Source organism: Patiria miniata, unplaced genomic scaffold (genome assembly GCF_015706575.1).
Source record: "Patiria miniata isolate m_02_andy unplaced genomic scaffold, ASM1570657v1 HiC_scaffold_7, whole genome shotgun sequence".
Taxonomy (NCBI): Eukaryota; Metazoa; Echinodermata; class Asteroidea; order Valvatida; family Asterinidae; genus Patiria; species Patiria miniata.
The window spans coordinates 34,826,586-34,848,810 of record NW_024037074.1 but is presented as its reverse complement, the minus strand read 5'-3'; the positions used below and the strand labels follow the sequence as shown (position 1 = coordinate 34,848,810).

General features: G+C 38.9%; 1 protein-coding gene across 5 annotated transcripts in view; it reads right to left on the bottom strand.

The window, feature by feature from the left end:
• The window catches only part of LOC119745877 (tropomyosin-like), a 50,211-nt gene that overhangs the window by 9,476 nt on the left and 18,510 nt on the right, over positions 1–22,225 (bottom strand). For 3 of the 5 annotated variants that reach the window (XM_038222526.1, XM_038222529.1, XM_038222530.1), the window contains 6 exons: positions 13,372–13,417; positions 11,581–11,652; positions 9,847–9,917; positions 9,016–9,154; positions 8,113–8,182; positions 371–496 (listed from right to left, as the gene is read on the bottom strand). In XM_038222526.1, the coding sequence (XP_038078454.1) occupies positions 414–496; positions 8,113–8,182; positions 9,016–9,154; positions 9,847–9,917; positions 11,581–11,652; positions 13,372–13,417 (481 nt within the window). In that variant the 3' untranslated portion in view covers positions 371–413. The remainder of the gene's footprint in view (positions 1–370; positions 497–8,112; positions 8,183–9,015; positions 9,155–9,846; positions 9,918–11,580; positions 11,653–13,371; positions 13,418–22,225) is intronic. The other 2 variants (XM_038222528.1, XM_038222527.1) reach the window with 1 other exon arrangement.

The window sequence follows — 22,225 nt, the reverse complement described above, 5'->3', positions numbered from 1 at the left end:
TTAGAGCAGATAGATTTCATGTCTATTAGTTGAAGTACTATGAATCACACCTAAAGCACTTTGAATTGAAATTTTTAAAAAATGAACACCTTAAAAACAAAAAAGGTACTTAAATTTCCACACTTTTGCATGTCAACTAGATGTATCTTGTAAGTCATGAATCTACTTGATACGGTACATGTACTTCTTAAAGCAAAACACGTTTGTTAAAAGTACTTTAATGCTTCCAAATTATTCCCTCCATTTTATCCACAACTGAACTGATCTTCACTTGGCAACCGCACTGATGTCCTCATTTCGCTTGGAATCCAACACTACGTTTCAATATCTACGAAAGTATAACGTATTTCAATAAAAATTGGATGCAGACCGCTGGGGGGAAGTGGAAAAAGGCGAGAGGCTGGCCAGGTAGCTCATAGCAGGTTGAGTTCGGTGTTGACTTCGTCCAGCTCAGCTTGGAGTTTTGCCGACTTCAGGCGTTCTTTTTCCAACATGTCTGCGGAAATGTTTACATGCAAACTTGAGAAGAGTGTGGGTTTTGGGGTTTTTTTTGGTTAGAGGGACATTAAGATCGGACAGAGGTCTGGTTTAGTCATTTCGCAGTTGGCTTGGAATTCCTCGTGCACCATTTGGTTATTCCAAACGGTGGTTTTATTAGCTGTTCAACCCAAATTTAAGAAGTTTACGCCAATCTGATTTTGAAATTGATGGTGGCTGTTCTGGTAGCCCTTACTGGGACGCTTCCATGCCGGTGTGCCCATCGCATGTGTGTTTTTTAACACTCTGAACACGTCTCGAGTGCATTGAGTGAAATCCCTAAGCCAGAATTGGAGCTTCCCAGTAATGCTGGACAGCCAGCCCAGTAATTTTAAAAAGTTGGTCTATATAATGGCCAAGATGGCTCACAAGCTTTGATCAAAATTGATAATATTTTTTTCTTTTCTTTAATTGCAGAAAGGTTTTGATATTGTAAATAGTTTTGATTTCGTATCCAAAGAAATTATCATTTTTGGGTATTAGCCAGCTCCAGCAAAATGACTAACCCAGTCTTTTGTGATCTCAGAACAGGATTGGGGACTGATAATAACAAGGGCAATATTGTACATTTTGAAATTTTGTTCTTGTTTTTATAAACTACGACATTATCTCATCAAGATTTATACAATTTTACAGTTATAGCTGGGATAAAATTACTCAACCCTCTCTTCATCTTTAATAACAATGACTTTATTTAGTAAAAGACCACACAAGAAATTATTTTTGTTAATACTTAAATACGCTTCCCTGTAATACTAAAAATACACTGTGGATGTCTAGTTTGGTTTGTTAAATAAACTTATCAGAGCTGAACCACTGAGTTCAAAATTCTAAAACATATTAAGAAATTCCAATTTTTTTTCCCTCAAATTTCTTGAAACATTCTTATTTCTCGACTACTTTCGTGGCGAATGATTAATGACATTTTGCACAATAGTCTATAGATACAAACTAAAGCAACATTTGAATAAAGGCAATTAGTTTTCCAAGTTTCACTGATGAATGGTGCCAAGATTAGGGACAAACACTGTCCTAAAATGAAGTGCTTGATGTGACAGGTCCGAGTACTCAACATGACAGAGAGTTCAAATTTCCAATTTTAGCAAACCTGTTAACCCGTGATTATTTTTTACAGATTGAAATGGAACTTTCAATTTTTAAGCAAATGCCAGGAAGTTAGCAAGTGTATAACGAGTCTACAAATTCCACCTGCAAAAGCTAGTGATCAGTCGGAATAAGCATTAGCATTACGCTCTACAGAACTATTTTCTTTCTAGGTTGGTACGTTCTATGAACGTTACAATGATCATGGAGGAAACAGCAGTTTTTCTACAGCAATGGGAGATGAATGCTTACGGGGCTGACATTGAAAAAAAAATGAGTGATCGGTCGAGAAATAACTACAACGCATGGTCAAGATGCCTGTGAAGGGTGTACAGTGCGGATGTCATTGGAAATATGACTGAAGTTTCTGCCAATTCTTCCCAAATGTAAGGAAAAGGAATGGGGAATGTAATGCCATCCAACCGTACAAATTGGAACTAATACTTTCTGTATATCATAAATGTACATCTATGACCTTTTTGTACAAAACATTCCATTCTCTGACCACAATAACACACTGCGTCTTTGATATCGAGCAGGCCAGACATGTAAAGTCTTATCAGGTCTGTGTATGGGATTGAGGGCGGTATAACAGTGGTATTGGTTCTGAAGGAACTACACATCATTATTACACCTGCTCTTCTCGCCCATAAAAGATTTCTACATGTATAATAACTCGGTGGAGTCTTGACTTCAAAGGTAATTATCTTATGAATATTGCAGACAAGTACTTGAAATTAATTTGAAGATCAAGTATATTATAGTAAATTGGTCTTCCACACATGTTGAATGTGTGGATATTTCAAAACCGTTGATGCCAAGTTTCACCGATGTTGGAATGAAGACGGTAAAAGCTCATCACGTGGCAGATCTGCAACCGCGTGGCGTATTCCATAATTATTCACTGAACACAGATCAGGGTGTTCTGCACAGGGTACCAGTGGAACAACTACCCACTGCAAACATTATGCTGAGAGAGTTGGTAACCATACCTCCTTGGCGCAGTCTACGAATGGTCATATCATGCATGAGATTGAGGCCATTCCGCATAAGTAAAACTTCACTACACTGAATCTCTTTTCAAATTTAAGGCTCGACTAAAGAACAGTCAACTTTTTTTTTTTGGGAATGAAATTTGGGAAATATTAAAAAAGATCCATTCCTATCACTGCCTGCTCCCCGCGGAATTCCAAAAACAATCCTCACTCTCAAATCGGCATGCTTATTTAAAAACTTGGACAAAATAATCACACAAAAATGTGGAAATCCATCTTACCGACTGAACCTGTCGTGCGACCGAGCCCGAGCTTTGGTTTTTAACTTCGCCCCCTGAAATCTGCTGTTGGGACGTCTCTAGATACCAGCCGGGTTGCAGCAAGCTCTCATGTTGTATCGATTCATTTCAGTTTTACCCTTTGTCTTTTTTGTTAATGATTAATGAAAAAAACTCCACACCCATGCTTGCAGGCTCAGTTGGTAAACAAAATAATGCTTTCCAGGTTCTCATTACTAGACTCAAGTTAACCGAAGGAAGTCAAAAATGTTCAGACCTCGGACGAATGGCGGACATTAGCGATCTCCATGCCTCAGTGGTGACTCAATTGAATGAAATGCATGTATTAATACCGACAACGTGCAAGAATTATGTCATTATGTAATACTGAATCAGAAATGCCAAGACCTTTTTAAACTTCAAAGTTTTAGGGTTAAGAGACAAAATAGCAAAACATTTCCCTTAAGTTTTAATACTAGGGTGAAATTGTTCCCTCAGTTTTTGCGTAAGTCCATACGTCAGGTGATACGTGTATATTTACTACAAAATCTCAATCAAATGAACGTGATCAGGATGTTCATGTACCTCTAATGATTGTCCAATTTCTCCATTTCTAACTTGTTCTTTTGATGTCCTAATCTTTCTTAAGCCAATTACAATTGATTTTTTTTCTTAAAGTAACTGGATGGCATTTTGGATGATAACCCTTGAAAAGGTTTTCACGCTACAGATTAAAGGTGAAAATAATCTCAGTGTTTCTCTCTCAAACTGACCTCTACATACGTAAAGGATAGTTTAAATAATGATCTTGACAGATCTGCAGTAAAAAAAAATTGACACTTTCTTCGTCAAACTTTCACAAAAGGTTGGTTTCAAAAATAACATTTTTCCTTTTTCCAAAATCAAAGTTGGCTTTCGGTGTATAAAATCAAATTGGCTTTAGAACACACAAGGAACAGCTTAATTCTGATGGAAAAACTTGTATTCTTTGCTGCATACAGGCATCACTACAACTAGTGCGTCTCCTTGTCTGTGTGGTACATGTACACTGCACACAAGGGCCACTGATGACGAAACTCTTATCCCCAGTTGAACATTAACAACATCATGACTGCCATAATCTCTTCACTATCGCTGATGCACGTATTGTACATGACGATATTAAAGTCAAACCATGCCAAGAGCAGGATGCACGTTACTCATAAGATTCAGTGCCATACATAAATTAAAGCCAAAATTGAACACAGTGAAGGAGTTTTCTTCAAACAATATCAATCCTCCAGGTGCTTTGCTCAGAACTGTGACAAGTACATGTACAACTGTCTACCTTATAGAGGGGTTTTTGTTGCCTTTTTCCCATTCAATATTCGATTGTATCAGCAAATTACCATAAACCTCCGATGCTAATCATGCAGTTTTTGTCAAAACGAACTACGGTTAGTTGGTCCGCTAAACGGAAACACGTTATGTTTTTATGGATTCCGTTAGCTCTTTCCTGGGGGTAACAAACTTACAACACCAAACTACGTAACTGATGACAAAACATGACACAAGGTACTGATAACGGCAGACTGGGCGCCCGGTCCTCATACTGCACTACTACTGGACAGCACCACAACGATTTGACGACGGTCATCGATGATGTAAAACTTGTGGATTGATTTCTTTCAGACATACATGTATGAATGATCCATGAACATAATATCATTTCCTAAGTAAACAAAAAAAAGGTATCCTACATGTAACTACTTATTATGTGTGTGACAACCAGATGCATGGCTCTTTCGGCCGTTAACAACAATTAATCACTGAACTAATTCTGCACCGCAAATCCCATGCAAATCAACACAATGGGAGTTCTTTCCCATTACGCCACTACTTTTTTTCTTAAACTCGTTAATTTTTATGATCACACAATGGATTCAAGCATTTCTGCTTTATATTTATCAAACCACCATCCATGCCAAAATAATACAGAACAAGAATAAGGTGGGTTAATATAGGAACGTGTGAACAGAACTGTTAGGGATAGATAGGCAAGTAAGGTGTAAGGCACTAGTCCAAGATTCATGTGGATTTTTGCTTTTAGCTGAAAAAATAACATCGCTGTGGTTTGTTTTAAACACTGAATAAATGCCTGGATTTCAGTCTTTTGGAGATTATGATAAAATGGGCAGGGGAAAAAACAAATCAAGAATGCCACAGGATTTGGAGAGTTCTTTCATGGTTAAATTTAACCAGAAAGACCAAAACAAATAATTTGTAGCTTTTTATTATAAGCAGAAAATTTCATCATCGTTTTGTAGAAAAATCTTTTGCTAATTATTTTTTCAGTTTCAATCTAGATCAGGTTTTCAAAGACGATGCAAAAAAGATCAACTTTTAAAACAAATTCTATCGAATCACCAAGCAATACATGTGCTCGTTAATAGATGCTCCACTTGTGATTAAACAGTGCCGTTGGAAGATTTGCATCTGCATTTGAAAGTTTCTCTTTCTGTCGGCTATGATTTTGCTTTGTCTTGAGCTGTTTGGGAAAAACTACAGTCTTCGGATATTGTGCCGTGATTATCTTTTGGGGAAGGAAAAACAGAGGGAAGGGTGGGGGAGTGGTGGTTAGTACTGCAATGGAAGCCTAGTCAAAAGATAACATCTGAATGCTCAGGACTCTAGTAAAAGAGGCAACAACATGAAGTAACTCAATGAATGGTGATGTGAAAGCAAAGTAAATGATTCATTTTGCAAGATTGATGTTAAAAAAAGAGAGAGATGAAGATGAGTTGAGTGAAGCCCAAATGCTGCAGATGAAGCAATGAGAACGTGGAACAATTTCAGACACACAACCATAAAACAAACAGAAGAATTACTTAACAAATGGATTTTTTTCCGACAGTCTTTGAAGCAAATTCAGACATTTCATAACTGACAGCAACAAAAAAAACAAACAGAAAATACTACACACACAGACCATCCCTTTTTCCATTTAACAAGCTTTTTCCAAAGGATTTTTTTTTTCAGTTTTCATTTTAATTCCCAGTGCATTCCTTTCATTCCCAAAGGGTTAAACTCTTCTGGGCTGGATATTTATGAGTGCTTTTACAATCCCTGAACGGATTATACTCTTTATTAAATTAAGTCTTATGCAGAAGACTAGTACCTACAGCATATAAGTGGGATAAAATCTCTTCATGTACTTTCATGTTCATTGGTATGGTCTTTTTTTCAAATGAAAATCTCTAGTTATTATTGGCATGATTTGCTCCACTCTCATTAAAACTGGAGCATATTAGATTAATTCTAATCACATTTTATCTAACCAGGGAAGTTTTAAAGAGCTAAACCTCTGCGCCATTCCCGTAAATTGACACACAATTAACACTTTTTTCCTCCCACCCCCGTGTCCTCAATCATCTTTAAGGCTCCACACCATATTTGGTGATGCATATTTGTGACATCACCAATTCCTATTCCACAGTAATGTGGAGGGGGGAAAAAATATCTCCAGTGCTACTAGCCTGGTGGACATACTCCACAGGCTGGCCCGGCTGTGACTGCAGCCCGTATGGCCCATTGCAGGCATACCAAGGGGAAAATATCTGGCATTCTGACCACCAGATTATCATACACACGTCAGGAATGCCTGCCCATGATTCCTAGTAATACTCCTATCTTAAAGGGGCTATGTCATCATTCTGAGATTTTTTTAAAAGCAGCGTGACAACAAAAATGAGAAACTGGCATCATTCAGTCTACAACATAAAGACATTTAGCAACAGAACCAAGACAGAAATGCTGACAGTTGATTGAAAAGAGAAAACATAAACTACCAATACCCCCCCCCCCAAAAAAAAAAAACAACAACAAACAACAAACAATAGCAAGGAGATTGGGCATTAATCATGTTCACTCAGTTAGTTTGGTGAGATTAGTCAGTTTATGCAAAGAATGAATCATGTTTAAGCGATTGCTGTTTGGCGATTAATAAAAAACTAATCGAGAAAATTCAGCTGGAAGTTAAGAAACTGGTAAATTTGCCTGAGAAAGAAGAACATCGATAATAAAGGCAATCGAACAGATTGATATCAGTTGAATTGGGGGGTTAAGCATAGGAGCTGTGTAGAAAGAGGGAAAACAATTTTTGCAACAGAAATACAGAATTTTGAGGGAATTTGGAAGAGAAGGGAACATTAATTCATCAAAAAAATGAAACATTGAAGGTAAAAAAGAACACAATGTAAAATGTACCTTTTTGTGCAGTTTGATGTCGAACAATCCTAAACTATTCGACAGTATTAATCAGTGATCGTGTCCAACACCAATAGCAAGGACGTTCAAACTTAGTGACGTAGATATTGCGAGGAAAGACTAAATCCTCTACAACAAGATAAACTTAAATGCAAAATAAAAATCAAATTGGAAATTAACTGCATTGCGGTACATTTTATACTGTGCTAAGTAAAGAGTACTGCATGAGACATGGCTGGTGGTTTTTTTTTCTTTACTCTTGTGCACTATTTGCAAACATCTGTCAAAATCTGGACCCACACATAGGACAAACAAAAAGCTTTATCCAAAACCTCGCACTGAAAACCTACACCGTCATTGCATTTCTCAACACAGACATGTTGAGGAACGTCCAAGTTTTATTCGTTGCCACTAAATGGCTTGGTAATTAGATGACGGCTACTCTATAAATTTAGGGTCCAAAGTGTGACATTTATTCCTGTCCCTGTTACCTTGGTACTTTGACATTCAAGTATCATTAAGAATGACTTCAAAATTTTTTTTTTGTTATTTGTTGCATTAAGTAGTGCATCGGAATTATAAAAATAATAGGTGTCAATGTAACAGGGACAGGGGAAAAAGTGGACCCCAAATTTATAAGATGACCCATGAACAACTTGTACACAACTAGAAACAACTATGTGCGACAAAACGTAATTACACTTAACATTCTACTCAACAAAATGACAAATAATAAAGTAACATCACCTGGACACTTACAAACAAACCTACACTGTTACCTGAGCATTGCGGGTAAATTTTCCCACAATGCAAACCTTTGTCCTCCAAGTTCACGACGGGCAGGGCAAGTTCCACGCAACGCGTGCGAACCGCGCCCGTTCTACACCCTAGGCATGGTGGGTAACGAGTTTCAGTCACCCACGATGCACTCTGATAGCGAGTGCCACACTCACCTTCGGCGCTCTCCAGCTGGACTTGCAGAGTTTTGAATGACCGGTTGGTGAACTCCTCTTGGTTCGCCAACTGAAGTCAGAGAGAAACGGAGAAACGGAATAAAATTAGAAACACTTGATGCAAAATACAAATGAAGTGTAATTTTAAGCACTATGGATCCCATAGGCAAATAGGTGATGGGACAATTCCCCAAATGTTTGCCTTATCTGCCCCACTACCTGTGTTGTAAGCAGGTAGCCCAGCTCATCACACATCCATCACAAGTTCCGGTCACAACTTGATAAGCTTTTAATGGAAGGCTCCGATTACTTCTACTGTGATCTTCATGTAAAAAAAAAATCTGGACAGTCAGTTTAGGATCAAACGCTGGACAATGAGCTGAGGCCTAGTTTGAACACACCTCCACATTTCTCACAGCAGATTTTGAGTCTCGGAACGACCATCGGGTTGTTGGTCGATTTACCCGTGACATAGAGCTCAACTTCAATTTAAATATTGATGTACACAAAAAAAAATAGGGTACAGAATTCTGCATGAGGGCCATTTTATACTCAGCGAACGTGAATGCGAATTTATGACGTCACAACAAGTATTTGCGCTGAGAATTCGCAAAAGCTGAACACGTTTTAAGTCTGGAGAATTTCCCAGTGACTGTTTTGTGACGTTAAATTTCGCTTTGCATTCGCATGAAGTATGAACTGGCATTGAGATCGGCATGCTGGAGACATGTCGATCACTACAGGTCAGGTGACATGCCGACACTACAGGTCAGGTGGCATCATCGCCAAGGTGCATTGCAATTAGATTTCAGCCAATGTGCCATTCATTTTTTTTTCTTCTTTGCTTTTTAGGGGGTGGGGGGGAGTTGGGAGTTTGGTATGGTGGGTAGGGTCAATACTTACAGCCTCCTTCTCAGCGGTCAGTTCCTGTACTCTGACCAGCAATGCTTCCTCAGCCTCCGAAGCCTTCTCATATCGAGCCTCGGCCGACTTGTTGGCTGCCTGCAAGTTGCTGACCTGTTCTGTAAGTTCGTTGAGCTTGCTGTGGGAGAGACAAGGGACAGTATTCACAGATGACTGTTTGCGGAAGGATTCAAGACTACAACAGTGAACAATCTTAATTGGGTAAACAGTTTGTTGAAGTGAAAATGAAAATGTAAACAACACTCGTGCGACTTTTTGTTTTGTTTTTGCTCATATAAACTGCACAACTCATTTAAGGCCCTCATTTATCTCTCGCAATTAGACAGCAATTTTCATCATCCTGTTACGTGTCATGCCTATGTGAAAAAAAACCAAGATTTTCATGTGCCATATGCAAGTATCGTCAATTCAAAAAATAACTTTAATAATAATAATAATAATATGGTGCTTGTAAAGCGCTTTACATCTAAGGTGTCAAAGCGCTTTACAATTATTATCCCTGTTCATCAGAAATGAGACCTTTTTTTCTTGCAGCAGCTCAAGATCAGCGCAATTTGGTCTCTACCTTCACAGGTACCCATTTATACTCCTGGGTGCAGAGAGGCAATCGTAGTAAAGTGCCTTGCCCAAGAACACAAGCACCATGTTCCCCGTCAGGGTTTGAACCCATGTACCACGGCCCACGAGTCAAACACCGTAACCATTGGACCACAGTGCCCCACAAATTATTCCAAGGCCAAGAACATTCCTTTTTGGCTGGATTTTTAACGACGACTTTCCACAAAACCGAGCCGTCTTTCTTTAGCTTACCCCTCCAAGTCCTTGCAACGCTCATCTGAACGCTCCAAATCCTGCTCTGCAACAGTGAATTTTCTAAGGACCTTTGCAGGAAAACAAATTGTTACAGAGAAAATTGTCAGCACTGATACAAAATGGAAAGAAAATTTTTCCAACGATTCAAACACATAAAGGACCACAGAGAAAACATCAACTGCAGAATCCTCGCCACATGTACATGTAACTCGACACAAGCAAAGAAAATGGAACATTTTGGTGCTGGTCAATGGGGGACGTTTTGAGACGTTGGTGGCAGCAAACACACTGGTTTTAAATTGTTTACGTCATTATTAAGCTAAAGTGGGCATGCTCAATATGACGCGAACAATGGAAACAGGACCGGTGTGTTTTCGGCCACCAACGTCTCAAAAGTCTCCCATTAGAAAAATACAAAATATTCAATATTCAACTGAAAATTGTAGTAAATTCCCAGCACTTATTATAAACAGAAGTGTGTCACCACCAACAGTTCCTGGTCAAGCATCATCAAGTACATGTATAAATAAAGTAATATTCATACACAAGGCAAGCTGGACAAGTCACAACAACACAACGAGAAGAAATTAAATTCCTCCAACATTCAAACACAATGTCAAGGCATACAAAATTTACAACGTAATATTTGGCAACTGATAAAACCCGAACTACCAGACACTTGGGCTTATAGTATGGGCTCCGTGTGCCAACAAGAGAGGGCGTATTTGTACCACTTTTGAGAGCCCCGCGCACGGGACACACCGCGTGCGCGTACTGGTTCGCACGACTCATTTCATTGTGAATGTGCACAATGCCATCTTCGCGTGAGTGTCAGGCATCGTCTGCAAGCATTGGAGTGTCTCAGCCGATGGTCTCCTCCAACCCTCCCTTTCTTGCTGGCAAGAGAGTACTTGTGCACGGAGCCCAAATCTTTTTGTAATCTGCCTTCATTGGAACACTTTTACCTTGGCTAGTGGCTACAGACGGCCTTTATACAAGTGTCTATGGGAAGTGGCTTCCACCGCTCCCATAGGCACATGGGTAAGTAACTGCAAGCCGTAGCCGTAGCCAAGCAATTCGGACGCGGCCCAAGTTGCGTACAAAATGCTACGTCCCCCCGGTTCACACATGTAGAAGTTTCTGTCAATTTCACCACACATGCCCTACACTTGTACATGACCAACATTTTCAGCTATTTCCCTTTCCCAACTGCTACATTGTCACAATTTTTTGTGTGCAGCAGCTAAGCACAGAAATCTGCTAAGCTCAGAAACTATTTGCTCAGCAAAAACAGGTAACCAGCCAAACTGTCATGCAATGTACACTGCTTGTGACTGGTTCCCAGCTAATATCTGCTAAGCAATCATTCTCTGCTTAGCAGCTTCATGAAATTTGCACCCGGATTGCATCCACACTGAAAACACTCAAACCAAGATTTCTGGGTAGTCTGGACGGGGAAACCACAAATTTGCATTTGAATGATACCCTCACCAAAATATCAGCAGGATTCTGCTCAATTGCACATTACGTTACCTCATCGTACAAAAATTTATTGTGATCGGCAGACGACTTCTCCTTAATCAGCTCCTTCTCCATACGTGTAATCTTTTACACAGTCCGTATATGATTGCGATGGCAAGGGAGCAAAAAATAAACAACCCCCATGACGGGAGAAAACAAAACAAACACACAAGGTTAATTTGAAAGATGACAAGATGAATTCATCAATACCTCGTCGTATTTACGATCGGATTCTTCTGCCGCCTCTTTGTACGATCGCACTGTGCTCTCTAGTGAATTGATCTAGAAGGAGGGCAGGGGAGGAGGAGGAGGGGCGTGTCCGTTTCGCAGAGTGGCGGGAGGTCAACCAGGCAGCAGGTGTAGGCAACAGAGTCCCCAATTGACAGCGAAGAAAAAGTTGAAGACAGTGAACATCCAACAAGGCGAGGGATGGGGTGGGGTGGGGGTATGCAGGGCAGAGGAGGTAGAGAGTTCAAGGGGGGGGGGGGAGAAAGAAGTTGGGATTGAGAAAGCAAACACAAAAAGGATAAAATAAATAAGAGTAAAAGCAAACTAAAATCATTCCACGAACTTTCCACATTACTGTCAACATAAAGCACAAAAATTAGCACATGTACGGTACATCAGAAAATATGCATCAAAAGGAAATCACCACACATACCAAATCAAACAAAAGATCAAGTATTTTTGAAGAAGACACAAAGCTAACATTTGGAATCTTGCATTCAGCAGGCTAGCTTGAACGTCGAAAATATTTTTAGAAGATCATATCACACACATGTTATGCTTGAAATTTCATTTCCGTTCATAATCATTTTCTTTGGTTGGGAATTGGTTTGAACATACTTAGAACAACACCAGATAGGGGTTTATAGCAGTTAACCACCATATTACATGCTCATTATAATATAAAGAAATGTTCAAAATGCATTCAATTTGGGGGTGGCCCTAAGTGACTAGGTACATGTAAATAAAGGTTTAAAATTCAGAAATACGTAAAAGTTCCACGCATACACAGCTAACAGAACTGGGTGGGGCAAGCCCTTGCTTTTTACACCAACATGCATTACATGTACATGCAGAAGCCATCTTACAATGCATAGTTTACAGAAACTTGGAATCGCAGCTGGGATTTGAGAGAGCAACTCTGTTGCTTCTTATTTGGCAAATGAAACAGTCAATAATTGTTACTTCTCACTTCAAGAAATGATGAGGCCTCTTATTTTCTTCACATTTTAATTTTTCTTAATAGTTTTTTTTTGTTTTTTTTTTTAAAACTTTTTATTGGCTTTAGTTTTTGCATATTCATGTTAATGTACATTGTAAGAAAATAGCATCCAATACTAAAACGAAATACGATGTATGAGAATCAGTTGTGGATCAAGTGCAGGTTAGAAGAAAATTGTTCACAAATTTTATTTTGACGTCAATGTGAAAGGGAACAAACATTTTTGTAACTTCTTCACAGCTCTCTAATTGGTGACGAAATTAAAAACATTCCTAAAAAGTTCAGCGAAGTAAGTATAACTGGAATGTTCACCTTCGTCAGGTTCAAAAATGTCCAATGGTCTAAATTTTTAGACACTGGGCATGGAAGGCCCAATTCAAAAGTTTTTATGAAGACAATTTTTTTTGTAAAGAAATTTGGACAATTCAGCTCATGGGCAATTCCACGGTTACTCACGTTACATTTTTGATGTACTTTTGAGTTTCCTTGGGCTGTAATTACCTTACTGAATAGGTTTAATAACAGATAGAGTAGACCTAGACCTACCTAAGCACCAAAGATGACATCCAGAAAAATGTGTTATGTATGATAAACAAGACGCACAAATTGGTTACTCATGTTACGAAAATGTAACGTGAGTAACCGTGGAATTGCCCTCATGTGCTCACTGTCTAGTAACGATTTGGTACCAAGTTTGAAACAATTCTTCCTCGAAGTGGAAACTGAAATACGGTAATTTTGTGGTTTTGAAGCCTCTCCATATGCGTACAAACCTTGTCATCATCGGCAATGCTTCTGGTTTCCAGTGCCTTGGTTGCCCTAGTAGAAAGAGAAAGACAAAAAAAAATAATTCAAAACTTTTATTATACACAATGGGTTTGAACAGGCTTTTTAAACAATGTTTTGACCCTCCCTTTGTTTGATCAGTCACAGGCAGTCAAAATTATAATCCTGTTCCCCTGCCATGCCATAAGTTTTACACAGGCTGGTCGCCAACAGTCAGATGCTCAAATTCCATCAACAGACATGACAGACAAAAGCAGGCAACTGGTAGGCACAGCCAGCTTATCAATCTCCTGCAGTCAAAGCATAACCATATCAGGTTTTCATATCATTCACAGCCAGTCAATGTGCTTTATGAAGGCAAGAAGCACTCAACTGTTAAAAACAGTCGCTTGATTTATTTTGACAGCTGGGCTAGCCTTGTTGAAATTGCCAGCCAGAGAGGGAGGGTGTAAATTAAAATGTAATCATTTTAATACACTTTCATGAACACTCATCTGTTAACATTATTGTAAACATTATTATCTGTAAACAGTTATTGATTAGGCTCTGCTTCCGATTTGCATTTGAAAATAGGGTAGGTAGGTAGGGAAGTTTTGGGGGTTTTTTTTTGGGGGGGGGAATTTTGTGTGCGTACGATCATATGGAGGTGTCTGCGTGTAGTCAAGGGTAAAAGGTAGTAATTGATGATTTTCAGGTTTTTTTTCTCATTTTTCCCAAACAAATTAGGGTAGGGGCTGTCAAAATAGGGTAGGTAGAGCATAGGGAAAGGATGGGTAGGGTAACCGGAAGCAGAATTTTTTTTTTTTTTGCCTTATCTCTACATGCTACAGATATGCTCTCAACATATACCATTTATATTTTAGGTTTCAAATTCAATTTTTTCTCATGATTTTTCGTTTTCATTTTTTTTTTTCATGAAGTACAATTTATGCAAGCGTTGATGTAGAATTAATATGTAGGGCAAAGGAATCTACACTGCTCCAACAGGTGTTATTTACATAGCGCGTAAGTAATGCGAGAATTGGGATAATAATCATTATAATAAATTCATGGGCTGTGTCTGGCCAGGGGTCGCCATGACTACATTGCATGTGCAGTCTGTGACTAATGCAGCAATAATTATAGATTCACTTGGGTCGTTGCATGTACGCAAGCCAGACACACAAGAACATATGATCAATGGACAGGAATCACACACTGCTTGACAATTAGGGCATGGCATGCATGTGATGTGCTGAAAGGACCCATATGAACAAATTAGTCCTTGTGTACATGTACGGTACATGTATGCACATACATTTGTACTACACAACATTCTCAAGGTCCAGGAGATAATTTTACCAAAATGCTAAACATCAAATGATAAATTATTGAAGCTGTCTTCTTTGTGTACATGTAGACATACATAAATATGTGAAATGTATACGGTGTACATGTACAGATACATAAATAATGTATCACTTACATACATGTATATGATCATTGACAACCGACATGCAGATAAATGTACATGTAGGCCTACAGTGCACTCAACATGTACATGGTGCATGTATGGGTGTGATCATCGGTTTTCGTTTCATTTTGAATGTGAATATGTATATACATGTATGAATCATTGCATTCAGTGGACATGCATACATGTACATGCAGTTTATGTACATATTCAACTGTAGGAGTCTACTCTTCACTGTCTAATCAGTGTTTTTTTAAATGTCTAGATAAACTGTTTTTGAGTTTCATGGCCAAAGGCTGTGCGATATCGATTACATGAAGATACACCTTTACCAATGTCTACTGAATCCAACACACTCCAACAGACATGTAATGAGCTATGAGCAGTAAATAAAAGCCCATTCATACTCAAAAGGATCACAATGGATTAAGGTTAAATACTTTTACGGTACACCTTTAACCTTGTACCGTATCTACATTCTGATAAATTTCCAGAGGGATTCTACATTCTGAAAAAAACAAGTTATGTGCCCGGTACAATATTTGTCACAGTTTATGCTCAATCAGAAAATTTGTAACTGCCCTGAATCCTTCAAAATGCTCTTTGCCAAAGTGGAGGAATTTGGAGGATTGAGGTTACATGTACATGTACCGGTACATGGCAAAAGTGTGTTACTAATTTACTAATGTTACGAAGGATGCACTTTGTCAAGGTCTTGGGCGGGACCTTGAGTTGTTTTTGCTCAGCCATGCATAAATATAGGCCTGGATTATGCTTGAAATCCTCCGTACTGCTCCAGGATGTCACTTGCCAAGCCTCAAAATATTGACAGTCACTGCAGCAGGATTTTGCAGGATTCAGGCAGGTGGTCACCCTCCATGGACCATATTCAAGAAATAATGGAGGAATTTGCAGGATTGAGGCTATATGCTATTTTTCCATGAGGCCAATTGGAGGATTTTGCAGGATTGAGGTTACATCCTAGCAAAAAGGCCTAGGGAGTTAGGGTTAAGTTTGCAGTAGCACGGTCTGACATAAAATCGCTTTTGTGATTTTGCGTGTCTCAGTGGAAACTCTTCCCACTGGTTCGTTGGATACATGTGCGTGCAAAAACTCCTAAAAGAGATTTAACCCTCCTATGCAAACGTACATTCTGCACCACGTTGTCCTTTCAGTCAAAATCCATCAAGTGACTGTTTTCAACAGTTAAGAATTCCCAGCCTACATAAAGCAGGATTGACTGACTATGACTGTTCATGTAACTTGATACAGCTTTGCTTTGGCTGTGGGTGTACATGTACATGTATACATGTACATGTATGCAAGCCAGCTGTACCCACAACTTGCCTGCTTTGTCTGTTCATGGTCTGTTGACTGAATTTGACTAGTCGAAGTGCTTCCCTTCACATACATGTATGATCTGACTGCTGGTGACTAGCCTGTGTTAACAGTACGACAGGGGAAGTGGATGGAAATTTTGACTGTCTGTGACTGTTTAAATAGTAGAAGGGTTAATGTAATATTGTAGGCCTATAGTCAATATTATCACTGGATGTATTGGAGCAATTAAATTTTATGCCATGTTGATACTAGAACTTACAAATGCTCACACATGTATACATTATTTGGTCAAGGTGTCACGAATGACAGCATGGAAATATGAGGGTTGTTCTTGGACAACAACTAAAACATACGGTACCTCTATGCAAGAGTCTGTTTTACTATGTGCACTGTGCAGTGATGCTAAAGCCATTACAATTTTAAGAGGATCCAGAATGACCTTCACCTGAATAATGCAGGTGTCAATACAATGACACAAATCCAACCTCATTGTTGAAAATTGAAGGACAAGTACCTACAACACAGTCTCTGATTTCTTTTGTACAGATTTCATCACAAGGGCAAAATAATGAATGCCTCAGCATATAAAGCACTGATTGATATTTTTTTTTTTTTTTAAAGCAAGAATCACAATATCAGGTGATCTGCAAAGCCAAAGGAAACAGAAGTTGGGCTTCAAAGGAGGGGAGACTGATAACTGAATGACTTCATTATTGACTGATGATAATCAATTTAGTTTAAACATTTATACCTTTTGTCAAATGAAGACAAAATTCCCCCCAAAAAACCAAAATGTTCGGAGCACAGACAGTCCTTGGAAAAGATAAATTTCAATAGTGAGTCCAGACAGTATGGTCCAGACTCCACAAAACCACAAGCCATGCGGTCAGACATGAACATGAATACGTACATGTACATGTCCTTTGTATGATAAACGGATGCAATTTTTGTTCATGTTGGTCTAAATTATGGCCGTGCCTGAATCACTTGACTATGGCTAGAAACTACACATGCAACTAAGGAAGTGGCTGAAACCACTTCCCATCAATGTGTGTGTTACCGCCAGCCGTAGCCTTGTAATTCGGACGTGCGGCTACAATAAGGGTGGCTACAATTCGCCTCACCAGTTCCACACACTTCCTGCCATTCTACACTCTATTTTGGTTTATCTTTACCGGATAACATCGGATATCCTTAAATGCAACTAATACGTAATCCACCTAGTGGTGGGATTCAGGACATCCTATCTTAGCTTGTGGTCTTCATTTTTATCGCCGGAAATTTCCAGCTTTTTGTGTTTTCAACAGTAAATAGGCGATCCACACTACTGGCAAAATGCAAGGTGTCTGAAATGAGTTCACGCCTTCAGTAAATGACCACAGCTGTGTCCTACAAATTTCCCCCAATACTGTATTTGCATGATTTGCATTTCCCTTTTGTCTTTTTTACAACCTGATCCATTCCTACACGTAGTATACATGGAAATCTTGCTGACACAGGTATTTTATTCACATTGATGTTATACTCCGATGATCTACATGTAATTAATTAATTCTGCAAGGACCCAGCCAAATTTAACAATGTGTACAGCCGTCCACTGTTTCTATCAACTAGATGCAAATCCAACAGAACATTTTGGCTGTTGGATCTCGCTTGGTTTAGGAAGCGTAGGGTTGAATCAAAATGATTGACAATAAGCTCTTCGTATGAGCAAATACAAATGTTTACTTTTTCACGGTAACTGCAGTATATTGAGACTTTTTGGCCCAAACATCTGTCCTGAATTTTATTACACTTGAGCAGTATCACAAACCTATGAACTCTAGACAGAGCCACGTACCGGTACTTTGCATGACATGAAAAACCCTAGCTGCATAAACAGTGCCACTGCTACTTACCTGAACAAAGCAATAAATCAAATCAGTATATAAAAACATAAAACCATAAAACAGTAGACTGGCCAAGTCAAGCGTAATGCCTGTACACACAAAACAACAGACAAAGCCAACCACAAAAATCACCCACAGGGCACAAAACAAGTCAGACTGAGCTAATAATAATTCCTGGAAATACTTGCAACCATGTACATGTAGCTATGATTTTTGTGACCTTGTGCTTTCAATATTGAGGATAATAAAACCATATATTTAGTTTTTGTCAAACCATCTGTCTCCTTGTCCAATTAACAATAGTCAACTCTTTACTTTTTTTTAAAATCCAGCCCTTTGGTTGATTACTAAATTAGGCTGTTCATTTACTAAAGTCAGACTTAAAGCTATAGTCCATCATTTGCAGCCATCCGAAAAGTAACTGGCGTAATTATTGTTGAAAAACAAACTTGGTTGAAAGATAGTGAGGGAACTAAACTCCCTGTGAAATTATTCTTTCTGGGAAGCTGTCATTTTGAAGTAATCAACGAAACAAGGCATTTCCAACGGTGATTCTTAAGAAGCACCGTAGGAAAATTTAAATTAGTAGTTCGTTTGTTATTCAGCGCAGCGCGCACAAGTATTGGAACGACGCACACGCACGCGCGGTTGTTATAATTCGTCGGATCAGTGCGAATACAAAACATGATTCAGTAACTTTTGATTTGAAATTGAGATCTTAGAATGCTGTTTTTCATGGAATGTACAGCTGAAACTTAGCTGAAACTTCATCAGGTTAGTTGTTCAGAATCCTTCATTAGATTTTGAACTCTTTTGTTGCTTCAAACGAACAAAATGCACAAATTACAAATGATAGACTATAGCTTTAAAGAACATTCACTGAATATACTTTGCATTTCAAAGGCCAGTCCGCTGGTCATCAAATGTACACGTATGCAAATCACTGCCTTCGGACTGAAATTCCTCGACCATTTTGTTGACGCATTTTTCTAGGCGATCCCTGTGCCTGACTGCACACAATCCAAAAGACAGGACGGTGTACATGTATAATGCAAACTGGCCTGCAGGCTAGCGGGGACACGCAAGGGGTATGCCTGCAGAGAAGATGGGCACATAGCTAAATACAGTTTAACCCTGACATTTACCAACGTACTGTAAATTAAAGGCCGCATGAAAAATAGTTCAATTTGTAAAATAATTTGTTGTACAATGTTGGCAGCTCAGGTTTTATCGGGCTTTCTATTTGGAGGGGGGGGGGTAAATGAGATCCTGAGATATCCTAGTATGACTGTACTGACACAAAAGGCAAGAAAGTTGTAGTCCTTAACATTTTCTGATAATCTGATTTTCTGATGTAAAAAAAATATGATATCATCAATTAGGGCAAGCAAATCCCAAGGCATGACTCCAATTATATCTTGTTGAATCTTTACTTGCTACAGCAACGTTTCTTGTGAGTCCTCATAAAATATGTACCAAGGTCAAGTTACAATTGCAAAGTAAATGGATGAAAAAAAAAACCCAGGTCAAAGTCTGGTCTGCCGATGTTAATTTAACCCTATGAAGTGCGTGACAGGAAACTCTACAGAATCCAATCTCTCTGACCCCTGTCTGCAAGATAAAATCTTAACTGTTTGATTCCATGCTGAACCACATTGGGGTGTTCTAAATGCAGAGTGTGTACATGTACATATGTAAATCATTGATGTACTATACTAGTGCGGTATGCAGTTGCAGTGCCTGTCTGATCATAAAAATGGTGACTGAAGTCTGAATCAACCAGACAATGAAATGGGATCATAGTTTCCTTTCCTGAACAAAGTAGCTGTTCATGTTTGCAAAGGGGTCATCTGAACCCTTTACTTTGACCCTGGCGAGGAGCTCTCTATGTTGCATAGGTATTCAATCCTGCAAAATCCAGTACACACAAGAATGGGGCGGGGTGCTTGAATGGCTTGGGGAACGCAAACAACCAGACAATGTATGCTGTGTGCTACATGAGCATATGTACAAAATGTACATGTACATTGTACGTACTGTATGCTGGGTTCTATGTGTGATTCTGGCTTAGGCTAGCTGAGGGGTGTATCATTCAATGAACATGAACACTGTGAGCACTGAATTCAATCAATACTCGCATCAGCTATGCACAGTGTGTGGATTTACATGTGCAAAGTACACTGCAGTGTGTATCATTATCAAATACTCCAGAGTTAAGTTCATTTCACCCAATAGTTGAAATGTTACTACAGTAAATATTGCATTCGTTTTTTTGTTATTCATAGCTAAACTGGGATACAGACTATTCATTCTCTTCAACAAATTGAATTTCATTTTATCCTCACAATGTTTAAACTTGTTTTATATCCCCCCCCCCCCCCCAATTTTCCCCCTATTTTGGGGCATCTGTAACACCCTGCTAAACGCTTTGAATTTTGGGTTGTTTTGGCACAAAAACATATCCGCCCTGTGAGTTGACTGTTCGATTCAAATTTCAAAACTGAATAACTTTTGTGTCGCTACAAAAATAGCTCCTTAACCTAACCCCTAAGAGTTCATTTGGGTAAAGAGTACTACAATAATTATGTATGTAGGTACCAAATACCAAAAAATACCATGAGTGCTGTGCCCACATAGGCCTATGTGCGGAAGTACTGCATAGTTTACTACTTTTAGTTCCAGTATTTTGTAGCTTCAGGTGAGGTTAGGATTTTAAAAAATTGAGAGGAAAATGCCATGAAATGGCCAGTGCATGATGTACTTCTTTAAGATAGTAGGAAAATTGGAGGAGTTGGCACAGCACAATTTCTTTGTAAGTTTAATGTTTCTTGTATTCCTTGCTTTTTCTGCCACTTCTTCAGACAAAGTTTTGACGACAGGGATGGTGTTTCATTCAATCCAAAAAAGCTGTAAAAAGCATTGTGTTTTCCCTGTCAGGCAAATAACCTCATCTGGACCACCCAACCGTGCAGACCAATTCATAAAGGGGTGGCAGCAGAATCCACCCCTTTGTGCAGCTGAGAGGGCCCAGTCAGGCACATTTGGGTAAATGGTGATCACCTGGGTTGTTCTGTAAAAAAAGAACTGGGGTTTGTATTCAAAGAGTCAACACAAAAGGCTGGAATTCTGCTTGTGCCACATTCCTTTTGGGTTACACTTACACCGCACACGGCTGACGTACATGGATACAAGGGGGATTACGCTGCATAACAGGATACATGGTTATAATTTGCCCTTGACATAGAGCTGGATAAGGGAATTCTTGAAATATTTTCGAAGGGTAGTAAAACAGTGCCGCAAGGCGAAGGAAACCTGAGATCTCTTGTTTGGATTATTCAAATTGACGTGATCAGTTCTCCATGATCATGTATTGGAAACCGGGATTCGTGTCAATTTTGGCAAATTATTCTGGAACACAGGTGTGGAAAAATGTGTTGGGTGTTAAAGTTTTGAATGGGCATTTACAAATGTATCCTTCAAGTGTTATTTTCTTGAGAGGACATATGTACACGAATAAGTCAAGATTTTTTCCCAAAATGTCCTGTTCATGTAGTCAAGGAAAAGACTACTGAACCCTGACTTACTTTTCACAAACCAAACAAAACAAAACAAAACAAAACGGGCTCAATTTACAATGAGCAAGTATACTTTCCATTTTGGGTACATGGCTCAATGAATGAAATGAGTATCAAAGCCTCATATATTCACCACAAAATTTACAATAACTGAAATTTATTTATATATTACAAAAACATGCATGCAATATTAACAAATCGACCATGTAAAAATTAAATTAGTTGCACACAATGTGCATAATGTACAGTCATTGTACATCTATGATCTACATGTACATGTGTAATTTTTTATTTCCACAGAACTTAGTAAGCCCATGCTCGTGAAGTGTGTACGTGTACTGTATGTTCTATTTTTTGTTCAATGTCTCCATGGGAGCTGGCACTAACCAATACTTCAAGATGATGACCTCAAGGGGTAAGGTCACATGAGGTCGAGGCAGGGTCATTTAGATACCAAGGAGATCAATTATCAGTCTAGCCCCAGGAAAGGCACACCATAGGGTACATGATGTGGCCAAAGACTTTCGGTGGTTCAGTGTTGTCTCAGTATGTGACAGTAAGACAATGAGAAAATTGTATGCAT